The sequence below is a fragment of the Colius striatus genome, chromosome 1 (assembly GCF_028858725.1).
Source record: "Colius striatus isolate bColStr4 chromosome 1, bColStr4.1.hap1, whole genome shotgun sequence".
In the NCBI taxonomy this organism is placed as follows: Eukaryota; Metazoa; Chordata; class Aves; order Coliiformes; family Coliidae; genus Colius; species Colius striatus.
Window position 1 is genome coordinate 80,633,054 of NC_084759.1, and position 14,654 is coordinate 80,647,707.

The 14,654-nt window shown below is 37.9% G+C and overlaps 1 protein-coding gene across 4 annotated transcripts in view; it reads left to right on the top strand.

Moving 5' to 3' along the window:
• CNKSR2 (connector enhancer of kinase suppressor of Ras 2) overlaps nucleotides 1-14,654 on the top strand; it is a 211,849-nt gene that overhangs the window by 44,640 nt on the left and 152,555 nt on the right. For all 4 annotated transcript variants that reach the window (XM_061988583.1, XM_061988584.1, XM_061988585.1 and 1 more), the window contains exon 3: nucleotides 5,525-5,727. In XM_061988583.1, the coding sequence (XP_061844567.1) occupies nucleotides 5,525-5,727 (203 nt within the window). The remainder of the gene's footprint in view (nucleotides 1-5,524; nucleotides 5,728-14,654) is intronic.

Below are 14,654 nucleotides of genomic sequence, written 5' to 3' on the forward strand. Positions count from 1 at the left end.
GAATTTTTCTCGGTGAATTTTTGGCTGCCCTGTGTGACGCTATTTAGATAATTGATTTGAAAACTTCCCGGGCTTCTTGAGAATCGAAGCCTCTATGAACTTTACTGTTTCCAAGTTCCTTGTTTAGAAATGATAAATAAAACGTACAGAAGTGATGCTTAAGAATTAAATATGGAAGATGAAAGCACTGAAAATAGTGAGGAGCAGAACATGCCTGAGGACATCTTAAGTCCATTTCTTGCCAGTCGTATGTTATCCTTACTTAAAACTCCTGCATTCATTCTGTGAATAAGTGGAAAAAGACTTTTTTTTTTAAATTGCATTAGAGAGAAAACTTACAATTTCATCTCTGTGATTGTTATCCTTATTACTGAGGTATATCAGGCGTAACTAAGAAATTACTCTATGTATAATGTATTATAAACTGCACAAAAATATTATGCAGTACAGCTATGCAGACTACAATATTTGCCTTTTCAAAAAAAATGCCTTTTTTCCTTCTTTAAAAAAATAGTGTTTGTGTGTGTGTGAGGTCGAAGATTTGCCAAACAAAAATAAACTTTTATTTTCTGGAGTTTACACAGTCATGGTTTCCTTCTCCAGAGGGGCAGCAGAAATTAATCGATGTAAGCACTGCTATCATCTGCTTTGCCTGCCTGGAGAAAGTGGTTTCTTTTCCTTTTGGCTCAAAGCACCAAGGATCTTCAGCTCCCATCTTGTGTCTCTTCAGCAAGTTAGCACTGGTCTCTACATGCCTTTTGCTCCACATGGTTTCAAGAAGGTTTCTAGGCTGAAAAGAAGAAAGATATTTAGGGAGGTAGGCAGAGGGGCCATATGCTCATTTCCCTATCTTGGAAGCTTTTGTGCTTGGAGATATAGAGGCATTCATGGTTGCATAAAAGTTGTGATCAAGACATCTGTTCTAAAGGACTTCTAGGTTTGTTAATGGGACTGAGGCTATGTCTGTATTGCATATTGAGGTGTGTTTAGATCCAGACTTCTTTTGGTATCTGAACTTGTTTTTTTTAGTTGGCTGAGATGTCTTTGCAGTTGCAACCATCAGGATAAATATGCACTAAACTAAAGGTCTGAACAGTTCCTAGAAACCCTGTCTGAGCCAGCAGAGAGTTAGCACTCTATGAGATAGGAATACTTTATTTTTTGATCTGTGCTAGCAGTGCTCTTCACTGCCAGCAAGTTAAATGAATTTAATACAGGAAAGAGATGAAATGAGCACTGATTTAAAAAAAAAATAATTAATTTTTTAACTTGTGGGGGGAAAGGACAATTAGTGAGCATTGATCAAGCTAATCCAAGAAAATGTCACTTTACTTCTAAAGTTTCGTTACTGAACACTCTTCCCACTCTGCTGGTGCAAGGACAGGCTGACAGAGGGATTAGGCTGACTCTCCTTACCAAAAAAAAAAAAGCAGTGTTGATTAGAGCTGCTGCTTGTCAGCTGTGAAGAAGAGAGCTACAGTTCATCACTCATACTGTCATGTGAAGCCACAGAAAAGTAATTAGCAGGTAAAGTGTCTATTAATAGCTCCCACCACATTTAGTTCAAACACCTGCTGACAAGCTATTACTCTGTGTGGCTTAGCTTCATCAAGTTCTTGTATTGTGATTGCTAGAAGAGACTCCATTAGTGCCATTTCTGTTGAGACAGGGTGTCTGAAGTGACTCTTGCTCTGTGGCTTCTCCTTGGGAAAGCAGATGTGTAGACTTGCTTTGCTTCTTATAATCTCTACAAACATGCAGAATTTTCTTTGTGGTTCTCTCACTGACTGTGAATTTATTTGAGCTAATGAAAGAGTAACTTGTGTTAGTGACAGCTAAATGCAGAGTAAGGGAAAACAAAGAATTGTCGCCTTTGCTTGCAATTATCTTCTTACAGTGCTTGAAAATAAATGCAGTGCATATCTAAGAAGACCATGTTGTTCATAGTCTATTATTGCATATAAAGTATGATAAACTTGGCAATTGTTATTTGAGTAAGCTTTTTTCCAGTATTAGAACATGCAACTCTGTGTTCATTTTTCAATGTGAGACAGAAATATTAGTGATGAACAAAGTGAGGATTTTGTTAGCTTGGCTGCTGTTTTAGAATCCTTCTACTTGGAGGCTTCAATAAACATAGCTGCCCAAAAATACATGCTGCCTGAAATTTATCTCTATTTTCCATCTCTGGCTTTAAGTGTCTCATATTATAGGTGGAGACTTTACTGAAATCAGTGCCATTCCTCATGTAAGATTAAGTTTTGTATGTAGTTTAAGTATTACACTTATCCCTTAGCTTTTTTCTGGAAGGGACACACACATACCTGATAAATATGTGTGAAAATAGACTTTGTATCTGTTAACATTGTCTCTTCCATATATCTGATGGTGGAAAAAGACATCAGAAAACAAATCACAGAATCATAGACTCACAGAATGATAGGAGTTGGAAGAGAACTCTTAAGATAATGTAGTCCAACCCCCCTGCTAAAACAGGTGACCTTGATCAAGTCACGCAGGAATGCGTCCAAGCAGGTTTTGAAAACCTCCAGAGAAGGAGACTCCACAACACCCCTGAGCAGCATGTTCAGCTTGTTCCAGTGCTGTTGCTCTCACAATAAAGATTTTTTTCCATAAGTGGAACTTTTTGTGTTCCAGCTATGTCCATTACCCCTTGTCCTGTCACACTACAGAAAAAAGACTCATCCCATCCTCTTGACATACACCCTCTAGGTACTTAAAAGTGTCAATGAGGTCCCCCCTCAGTTTACTCCAGATTAAATAGCCCCAGGTCTCACAGTCTTTCCTCATAAGAAAGATGTTCTAGTCCCCTGATCATCTTTGTAGGCCTGTGCTATAGTCTCTGGAGGTTCCTTTTCCCTCTTGAGCTGGGGAGCCAGATGAGGCCTCACCAGGGCAGAGTACAGGGATAGGAGAGCCTCCCTCAACCTGCTGGCCATACTCTTCTTAATACATCCTGGAATGCCACTGACCTTCTTGGCCATGAGAGCACATTGCTGGCTCATTTTCAGTTTGTTATCAACCAGAACTCCCAGGTCTCTCTCTGCAGAGCTGCTCTCTAGCTGGTCAATCCCCAGCCTGTACTGGTGCATGGAGTTGTTCCTCCCAAGGTGAAGGACCCTGCGCTTGCCCTTGTTGAAGTTCATGAGGTTCTTCTCTGCCCAAGTCTTTCTTTCTTGAGAAGAGAGTGCATTTGTAGGTGGTGAGTCACTTGAAATGTTAACAAAAGGCCACTAAACTTTCATAGGAGATGGTTTTCTCCAGAGGTATATGCATAAATCCAGCCTATTTTCATACCTTAGAGTAAATTTTTGAGAATGGTTTTGCTCAGTCTGCAGTGTTCAATATTGCAGATTTTCATTTTACTGATGTTCTACTTTCGCATGTGACTGGAAGGCCTGTATGTTGCCTGTCAGGGTTCTTACTGTGGTGGGCACAGTGCATCAGTGCAGGCTGTTAGCCAACATCTGTCTCTGGAAGCAGATGAGGTATAGTCAAGATGATGAAGCACAGAAAACTGCAGCAAAATAAAATTTATGTTTATCTCTTTAATTTGGACTGGTTTAATAAACTATTAACTATGAGCCATTTAGCTGCATAATAAAGTGTGTTTTACTTTTCCATCCCAGTTTATTGTTTTCTTCTTGTAAATTTTACTTATAACCTCTCTATTAATGGCAATCAAATATTTTCATGGTTGAAAAGTCACTGCCCAAACCCATGATGTATCTAATTTGGAACTGAACGGGATGGCAGAGGACAGTGCCTGTGCAGAAACTGTGTGGTTGAGAAACATGACTACACAGTCTTCCTTGCCCAAAATATGGATGTTTACAGAAGTTACAGTAGTGGTTTTTAACGCTCAGCCTTAGCATATGGTCACTTCCTCCTTAAGCTGAATCCTGAAGTGAATCCTGTGCCGCAGAAGGATGGCTGTCATTTTTTGCATCTCTCTCACAAAGTATTTTCACATTAGAATCTCAAAGAGGGGCTGGGCTAGGATATGGAAGACAAAACTGTGTGCTGAAGTCTCTCCATGATGATCTCCCATCTGCTTGGGAGTAGATGTTGTGAGAGTGTGAGGGGCTCACTGGGGCTAGATTCAGTGTCATGTTCCTGCAGTCTCTGTGTAATTAAAGAGGAGATTAAGTTCATTCAGAAGATGGTTTGGATTAGGGCTTGACAACTGCTGTAAATAATCACACCCCACCACTCTCCTTACAGAAAAAAAGACAAAGGTAAACAGGCTTCAGTGGTCTTAAATTAGCATTTACAAATATATCCCTTCTCTCTTCTCCTGAGGAGATTTGCATGAGGACCAAAATGGGAGGAGATCTGATGAGTACAGAGAATGATGATTGGAAGTAGATATTTCCATGTGCAGCTGAGGGGCTTTCTGTATCCTGTTTCAGACCAAATGGTCTGCTTTTGATAGTGAAAATGGTCTGCTTTTGATAGCGGTTCTTTCCATTGTCAACTGAACAAGTTTTGAACACCCTCTGTTATAATGCTGTGACGTGGTGAAGGTGAAGAGCACCTTCAGCAGTCTTTCTTTTGAGTAATATAATTATTCAAATAAAATCTAATACAATATGCAGCTGATTATTCTTTTACAAAAGCAAAATCCTTGGTCCCTTCCAACCCTACCATTCTATGAAAAAAATATATCTTTTTAAATAACTCTATTACATTTGTGAGAAAAACAAATCAATTCTTGAAATAAGAAAACACTGATGGTACCATATACTAAAATTGAACATACTTGAGTACTGAACATTCTCAGCAGCATTTGTATATTTAAAGAATGTTCAAGTACTATTTGTTAATGTTTCTGCATAATTATTTCTGTCTCTGCTGCTCAACTGAGGAGCATAATTTAAGTTTCAGAGATGGACTCTTAAATGAAAGCAATGTTTATAACTTGACCTTAAAAGAGACAACTTAGACATAGAGCAGAGCAGCATTTTGTTCTCTGGTCTGTGATTCTGGTGGTCCTTTAGTGCTAACAAGGATAAAAATAAGGTAATGAACATGCTTCCTTCACCAAAACCAATGAAAGCAATTTGGTGTCACATTGAGACCACACTGCTAGCTGCAAGCCCTCTTGCCTAATGTGATCTTAGGAAGCAGTGTCAGTATGGACATGAGAGTCTAATCCCTAACCATCAGATCTACTGAGGGAAACAGCTGATCTACTGAGTGTGATGCACTACTTTGAAAATCAGTCTTTCAGACTAGGTTTTTTCTTCATTTTGACATGTTTTTCTCAGTGCACTTAAAACCAGCTGAAAGATCACTCATAATTTTGCTCTTCTTTTGTTCTATTTTTATGCACTTCAGAAACAGAACATGCCATACATTTGAAAACTAATGAGTGGGTGTATTTCTACCTTAATTATTAGGAATGGTTAAGTTTCGAAGCAGAACAGTTTTGCTGTTCTTGGTACTTTATGTTCAACTGCAAAGCTAAATTTCTTTTTTTTTTTTTTTTTTTTCAATGCAGAACTATGGTTTGGAAACAGAAAACCTGAAAACTCTTTCTCACAAACTGAATGCATCTGCCAAAAATCTGCAGAACTTCATCACTGGGCGAAGGAGGAGTGGTCACTATGATGGAAGGACCAGCCGCAAATTACCAAATGATTTCCTGACATCGGTAGTGGATCTGATTGGAGCAGCTAAAAGTCTGCTGGCTTGGTTGGACAGGTAAGATCTCCAAACGTGTTACAGGTCACCAGATCACGCCCACAATCAAACCCCAGCTTCATTAGAAATGTAGTGTAGACATTGGAATGGAAGCAGAATTAATTTAGGGATTCTGATAGAATGTTTGTAGCAATTTTTTAATGTTAAGTCAGCATGCAATTCAGATTGTGTTTAGAAGTATTGTAGAGAAAATACTCTGCAACCTTGCACATATCTGGAACTGCAATATAGCAACAGGATGACATTATTAGGTTACATATGTATTTTATTATTAATATAGATCAACCCTCTGATCTGCATAGGTCAGATTCATTGCTCTGATAGCATCAAATTCACAAAACTGTGATCATATTTTTTATTGTAAAGGTGTATGCTTCCTCTGGGCACGTGTAAACATGCATATTGCATTTTAGGGTTTTTAAGTGGCGGTGAAATACCTCCGAGACTTTCATTTGTGATGGGAACTTTTACATCTGTTACCTAGGAAGCATGTGGTATCTGTATCTGTAGTGACATTGTCCTGATGATACCAAGAGTAATATGCAGTTATGGAAGAAAATCATTGAAAACTCCTGAAGTCATTAAAATTAGTCTACCTATATTTCTTTATAAAACATGTCACAGTGCATTTTTATCAGTGAAAATGAAGCACTTATCTTGATATGAGTATATGATATTTTATATCCAGCAGTTGAAGTTTTGTTCAGAGTATAAACTTTGTGTAAATCTTAAAATCCAACACAATTATTTGAATTTACTGCTCTTTGTTTTGTTGTTTTTAATTTTGCTGAGGAAAACAGCTTCTGTCCCAAAAATTATTTCCATGGAAAAGGTTTAGGTGAGGTATTAATCTTTTCCATTTTTTAAGCTGAACTGCAAATTCTTGTTCAATAGATTGCAGACACCACCATTTCTTCTTTTCTTCTCCAGTTCTAGCCTTTCCTCACATTTCAAAACCAGAGTACCTGAACTTGAGATCCCAAATTTCATTTAACTTTAGATTCCTAGAGAAGGAACATAATGCCATGGAAAGAGTTTGGTATTAAGACTTGAAAAATTGGGAATATATAATTTTAACTCTACCTCTAGCCTGATCTGTATTTGTCAGAGATAATTGTGTTAGCAGGTTTTAGTACTGATGGGGGAAGATCTCAAAATCATTTCTAAAAAACATACATATCAATTCTAATCCTGTTGTCATGCAAAATGACTTTTGCATTTATTTGAAATGATAGCTGACCTAGGAGTTCATGAAGTTAAAAATGAGCACAGCCATGGTGGTAACCCACTTTTAGCAGTGCTGTTTTTAGTGTCCAAATAAAGCTTCCTGGAGGTAGTATTTTAATTTCATTCAAATTTCTGCAAAAATCTTTTTGAAGATCTGTGTAGCTTAAACATCTGGTTTTGGCAAATGTTTTCTGTAACATGTTCAGATTCTTCTGATTTATGAGTGTATGGATATTATGGTTAGGTTTGACTTTCCCTCCTTGCAGAGTCCCCAAATTAGGACGAAGGAAAACCAATGGCTGCATTTTTCTCAGGTAGTGGGAACATCTGGATATCTATAGAATTCTGCGTATTATATTCCTTCTAAGAAGCTATTGGAGCCACTAGAGGGAGATAAAAAGATTTTTAAAATAAAGTCAGGAACATGAATTTCATTTTGATCTGCATAGCTATTGCTATTAAATCTGGGCCCCAAGTCTTAGGTTTTTGGTTGGGTTCTAACACCAATTTCATCTCTGGGGTGTGAGAGAAGGGAGGGCAAGCCATTAGGAGGAATAAAGTGGCTATTAGGGTTATCCACCCCATTGTAAGATCCATGCTAGGTTGCCCCTATGAAGTGTTCTTCAGGTCACATCTAGAAAAAGCAGCTAGCAGCAGGTCCAACTTGCACAGAGATGCAATTATGTGGTTTTTATGTGTAGGACGTGGTGATCACTCCATACAACTTGTAGGTCACTTGCTGCTCACAAGCTCTTTTTCTGTAGGACATTTGCAACCTTTAAGTACCTCATTAGACCAGGCATAATTATCAAAAGAAGTGCAAGACTTGTGACTTGCTGAGTTACTTTCACAGTGGCTCTTGCAGTGTCACTGTGCAGGGCCAATTCAAGGACGCTCTTTGTTCCAGGTCTCTGCCTGAAGCAGTCCTACTTCCAGATGTACGTCAGAGATTGAGTTTTACTGAAAATTAGGGTAGCTTTATTGCTAGGCTTTAAAAGTTTGGTTTAGTTTCATTTATGAACTGGAAAACTTAGAGAATTCTAGCTATTTTCAAAAGAGGTTGGCTGATGATTTTGGCAAGCATGAAATAGCTCTCCAATAATGTCCTGTAAAGATGTTGTCATCACACTGATAGATTATGTCCTTAAATATTTTATACTAATTTTACCTCCCTGTGACTTTCTCAGCCCACAAAATCTATCCTCTCTTCCAGAAGACCTTAGAAAGTATTTGAGCTTAATAATGTGTTATTTTATAGTCTATTCCTAATCATAAAATTCTTTCAAGCCATTTTACTGATGAGATTGGTGCTTTCTTAACCTGTAAGAGTCTTTTGTAAAAGTATGATGCATTTTCACTTTGACAAGTAACATAGCTCTCAAGCCAGTGGAAAACCACGTTAGGCTCTAGCAACAGGCTACTTATGTGATATTCAAAGCCACATGGCTTTAGAATGTCTCCAGTGGTACTTCTCAGAAATAAGGGAATAATATTCAGGTCATTCAGGTGTGTTCCAGACTTCTAGTTAGATTATTGGTGTTCTTTTCAATCTTTATTCCTGTAATTAATTCTTGAAAGTTGTATTCTTTGGATTAGTAATGTATGCCAACTCTCTGAATGCTCCTTCTTCTCTGATGTGTTGGGTTCCTGGAAATTCTTCTGCCTTTTATAGGGCTGACGCACTCCAACCTTGGGAGGAATTTTTAAAAATGTATAATTAAAGTAAGGTTGTTGTGAGTTCAGTACTGTGGATCCACAACACGAATGCATTGCAATTTTCTGGCAGAAAGCTATCTCTAACTTCATGTAAGTATTTTTTTTCCTGTGCAGTAGTATTTCCAGTAGTATCTGCACATTTAATTGAAATTGAAATTGAAATTAGACATATCTATTTCTGTTAATCCCAAGTAAGGTTTTGTTTTTGTAGCACACATTTACAGTCCACCCAAACAACACTTTTGTAAAAGTGTTGCTTTGTGTGTGGGTGTGTCAATTTTCACTGCTTCTCTGAGGTTTCTGAATTAAATATATATCATCCATCCATGGCTTTCTTGACCTAAAAGCACCATGAGCACCCAGAGAATTTTCATCTTTTAACAAAATTGTGTTAGGATATTACCATGTTAGGATGTTACCATGTTAGGATATTACCATTCTGTCTTCAGTTACATCAGTGAAAACTTGACAGTTTTATGTCCAGAGACAAATATGAACTGAAAAGCAATGAGATTATAACGATCTCAGAAAATTCTTCTGAGCTCCAAGTTTAGAGCATTTAGCAATGCTTATGACTAGCTTTCTCTCTGGTTAAGACACAACCAGCTCTTGTACTGTATTCGTATCTCGTTCCTTTTCCTTTTCTACTAATTTGCTCCTACCTGTTGGTTGTGCTACTGAAATTCTGATGAGTTGTTAGTGAAGGGTACTCAGATTTACCCAATACTTTCTCTCTCAGAACTTAGCAAACCATCTGACAGATAGACTGAAGGTTTTATTTTCAGCAGAAGTTGCCACAATATTGAGTGTTGAGTTTGTCTCCTAATGAGGCAGAGGCTGCTGCAAAGTGAAGGCAGCCTTGGGAGCAAAAGCATCTTTTACAAGTACTTTATGTACCTGATTTTCCTCCTTCAACTTCCATTACACATCATATGTTTTTCTTTCACGGGACAGCTAGATTTAACAGGTAGAGGTCATTACTATAGTCTTAACTTGGATGAACTGTAATACTCTTTCAGTGTTACTTGGAAGAGGAAGGATCTCAAGGGAATCTGACCTGAAGTAACATTTACATGAGCTCTGTCTCTTCCTGTTTTGTGTCCTTGTTCTACCAGCACACAGCTTGTTTGCATCACTTGCATCTGCTGGTGCTATCTTCCATGTTCCCTCTACTCTGTCCTAATGAGGACACATCTGGAGTCCTGTGTCCAGTTTTGGGCTCCTCAGCTCAAGAGGGACAAGGAAGTGCTGGAGAGGGTTCAGCTCAGGGCCACCAAGATGATCAGGGGACTGGAACATCTTTCATATGAGGAAAGGCAGAGGGAACTGGGGCTGTTTAGTCTGGAGAAGAGGAGACTGAGAGGTGATCTTATTAATGTTTATAAACATCTAAAGGGTGAGTGTCAGGAGGTTGGGACATCCCTTTTTTCTATAGTAGCTAGCAACAGGACAAAGGGTAATGGGATGAAGCTGGAACATAAAGTTCCATATCAACATAGGAAAAAACTACTGTGAGGGTGAGGGAGCCCTGGCACAGGCTGCCCGGGGAGGATGTGGAATCTCCTTCCTTGGAGGTCTTCAAGACCCGCCTGGACGTGTTCCTATGCAACCTGATCTAGGTGAACCTGCTTCTGCAGGGGCATTGGACTAGATGATCTCTTAAGGTCCCTTCCAACCCCTACCATTCTATGATTCTAAGTTTCTATGGTTCCTCTTGGTTTGATACGTTGTTTCCATTCACCTTCACCACACTTGTGTCATTTTTACAAACCAAACACCCTGGAAATCTGTACTAAGCAAGAAAAATTTCTTAATTGTGCTTGTGGGCTTCCTGTTTCTACCTACTCTGTAGTGTGCTTGGGCCATGTTATCTGAAGCAAAGACTCCTCATACTATATATCTTGTGCATCATCAAGAAGAATGTTTTGAATCCTAGCAAATATGAACAAACTCTGTATAAAACTAAAAATATGAGTTTAGAGATTAGGAGTGAGGAAGGGATTGTTCTTCTTAGGGTTTTAATTGAGTCTTCATTAAAGATACAGCTAAGATAATGCATCATTTTATGTTTCAATTAAGAACTTATGAAAATATAGTAACTTCCCATGATACAACAATTACCGCATTTTGTGTCTGTCCTTGTGTCACAGATTTTAATGGTCGTGAGTTGGGATTTCTCAGGGAACACTGGATATTTTTTTGGTGCACAGTTTGACTCAGCCATCTGTGTGGGCAGTGATTCAATATGTCTTTCACAGCCACTCTCCTGTATCTCTTGTTTTTCACCCTAGCACTATCTTCTTTGGAAATAAAAACCTTAAACTGCTGGTGAAGATTATACTGGAGTTTAAGTATTAGGAACAAAAAGATCTTGTGGAGACAGATTTTGTATTCAGGACTTTTAGTGCTGTGGTCAGAGAAAAGCTAGCAGGCTGACAAATGTGCACCAGTCTGAGTAATTTACCACTACTGTCTGGATACGTGATACATGAATAAAATGGAACAAGGAGATTAACAAAAAGCCCAAATGTAAATAGAAATTGTTGGTCATATAAAAGATAGGGGTCAAATTGCTGAGAGTTGTAATAAAATGTAAAATTTCAAAGTAAAAGGCTGTTACAGCAACTCTGTGTCTGCTTTTAGGGCTGTTCACAGAGTGGTGGGATGCAGTCCTTTTACTTCTAAGCCCAGATACGCATGTCACTTTGGCATGGGCTTAGACGTGCTAATATTCTGTTTACAAAAATTCTATTAACTAAGGCTAAGTTTGAATGTTTCAGTGGTTAAATCTGGACAGCAGGACTGACCTCCAAGCCTCACTTGGCTGTGTTAGGTGATACTCTCTCTGCTGTCTTCAGAGAAGTGCAGGCTGCAATGATGTAAACACTTTGCTTATTTATGAACAATTCTAGGTGTTCAGCTTCAGTGCACCCTTTAAGCCTGCTTTGTATGAAAGCACTGTGTATGAAAGCAGAATGCATTCCTCACGCAAAAATGAATCTCCCTCTTTCACTGTGTTGACATACACAATGTATGCATTTTCTTCCACCTTAGGTAAAATGTGTTCAGCTGGATTTCTTTGTCTCATTGTTTTCAGTGAATGAGCCTTGGTGGTGTTTGTAGTTTGACTGTTTTGTAGTTTTAGGTAAAAAGAAGCATTCATTGGGAAAATGATGCTTGAATGTTGGGAAGCCCATAACTGCTTACTTAGAAAGAAAGTGTGGCTTGTTCAGAGTTTCCTTTATAAGAGAGCTCATACAGTCTTAGCTAGCAGTGCTTGGTTGCTTGCCCTGACTGAGTAAATCTTGTCTGCACACAAGATGGTAGGGAAAATCAAATGGAAAACCAAACAAAAAGAAATCAAAGAGTTTAGCGATTCCCATCCCACAAATAATGCACTTTCTGCCAGTTGGGTTTCAGTCTTAAACCCGAGTCTTATGTTTCCTTTATGCATTTGCCTTTATGCTGGTTTGAATGGTATGCCAAACCTGTCAGTAAGTGCTGCCTAAGAATGCTGTGGTACTTAACGTATTATGCTACTAAAACAGCTGTAAATGTTTAACAGAGCACTCATTTAAAGAATTCCTTTATCCAGTGTGAATTTTACTGCAGTCTTTCCGGATTCTACATAAAGCAGTTCCATTAGAAATACAAATAAAATTCTTGCTTCATGAGAGCCTGAAACTACAAACCTTAGATGGATTTGGAACAAATATATACACAACAATATTGTACATTCAGATTTTTATTTAAGCCTAATGTTTAACCCTTTGAAGACTGAAAGATATTACTGATTTGGTTACCTCTCTCTAAAAGATTTTGGACTATTATGTTTCATCAAAATGCTTTAAGGATATTTTCCTTTGTTAGGATGCTACAATAAGTATGAGATTGGTTTTAAACCCCTCACAATGTCAATTGTTATAAAATAGCCCAGTACTACAACTAGTGGTAAATATGATTAACTTTTATTTGGGGACAATGGTTGCACCAACAGCAGTCAGTATTTGTCCAAATCACAACTTTTAAAAGTGAAATAGTTATTTCTATGTATCATTTTCTCCTAACCAAATGTTATATGAAGAAGACAAATGAGGAGGCTAAAGCATATGAAGCTGAAAATGTTGATAATGTAGAAATACTGAGAGTATGTGTCTCCTTAAACAATTGAGAAAAGATACGTATTCTGAAGAAGGATTTTCCTTCATATGCAATCAATACTTGTGAGTATTAATAGCTGTTGAATCATATTATTTCTTAATTCTGTGAGAGAATTAGCTATGCTATATTGATGTAGCTGTTTTTTTCTTAGAGTCATTCAGGGTGACTTAATTAAGTGTTAGAATTTTTTTCATTCTGAAAGATGCGGATACTGCTAAAGATTTTAATTAAGTCTCAATTCATAAAAGGGTATATGTACACGTATGTGTATTATGGCCTGCATTAAACATGTATAAACAAGTTCATGTTTCAGAGGCAGTTTATTATTTATCCCAAACATCAGTTTAAAAAACATGAGAAGAACCAGCAGCTCTGTCATGCCTGGTGTTTAGGAAACCTCATTTCCTATAGATTAGCTTCTTGAAGTTGATTTACTTTAAGGTAAAAAAACCAAACTAAAATCCTCCAAAAAGGCAAAAAGAAGTAAGCACCATTTCTGAGGTTTTTTCCAGTGTGAATTAGAATGCAGAAGCTTTTCATCTCACTGGAATCTATGGTGTCTAATAAAGTGCAGGCTCAAAATGTGGATTTGCACAGTGGAAAACTTAAAGAGACTCTCGGTTTTCCAGCTGCATGCATGATAGCAAAACACGTATGAACTTAATTATCCTTGAAACCTATTATCCACCCAGTTGTGAAAGTGGTTTGAAAATGGCTAATAGCTTTAAATGTTGGAAAGCAGAAGGTGGAGGAAAAGGTGAGAACAAAGGCAAAAGCAGCCTGCACGTGTGTGTAGTGGCACTGATGTGGTTGTATAAATCTCATTTCCTTATAATATGAGGTGTAGAAGGGATAGAAAAAGAATAGCAAAAGGAAACCAGCAAAAATGAATGGATAGGGCGTGTGGTCAGTAGGTGTGCTATGGAGCTACAAAAGTGTTTTCATGTGGGTGTTGGCAAAGGAAGAGTATCACAGGAAGGTTTTGAAGGAAGAACAAATAAATTACAATATAAACTGAGTAAAAAAAAGATTCCACAAATAGGGAAATGTGTGTTGGAAAAGTTCTTGGAAATAACTGAGAGGTGAGATAATGAGATGATGATTGACACTGAGGTCATTCTTACAACAGGATGTGGGGCAACTATAATGGTCCCAGTCCAAGGCAGTTCCTTAGTCCTTGTTTAACTTAAAGAGCACTGAATCGCACTGCACATGTGGGGAAAACTGCAATTGTTCTCAGAGACTTCTCTCTACTGGAGCCATAAGAAGTACCTGAGACTTGAAGGTCCAAGGAACTGCAAGAGATGTGGCTCTGAAAGAAATGTATAAAAATTGGAAGTTGATAGAAATGGCTCAGGCAAGCCAAAGGGATATTTTTTTGAAAGTAGGGAGAAGTGGTCTAATTAAACAAGGAATTCTTTTAACTTGATATGTTTCTAATGACTTAAGAAGGAAAGTGTTTTAGCAGCCAGTTGAAAAGTTATAGTGTATGTAGGCTTTATTTGCATTTATACGTGTTGTTTTGTCTGTTTACAGTCAACAATATTGTGCTGTATTAAAATTACAATCCATGGGTACATTATCAATGAAGAGGCTTTTGTATCAGACTGATACTGCACTTTGTGTCTTTTGATGAAATCCAATCAGTCATCCTACAATGAAGGTTCTGTTGATATTTTGGTTGAAACTGCTGACATGTTGTTATACTAAGTCTTACTGGACTTTCACTGTTGAAATTGAGGCTTGGGATATAATATCAAAATACATTTCCTTTGGTAGTAAATATTTAAAGAGGCCTTTACTCTTTCCCCAGCTGCTTATGC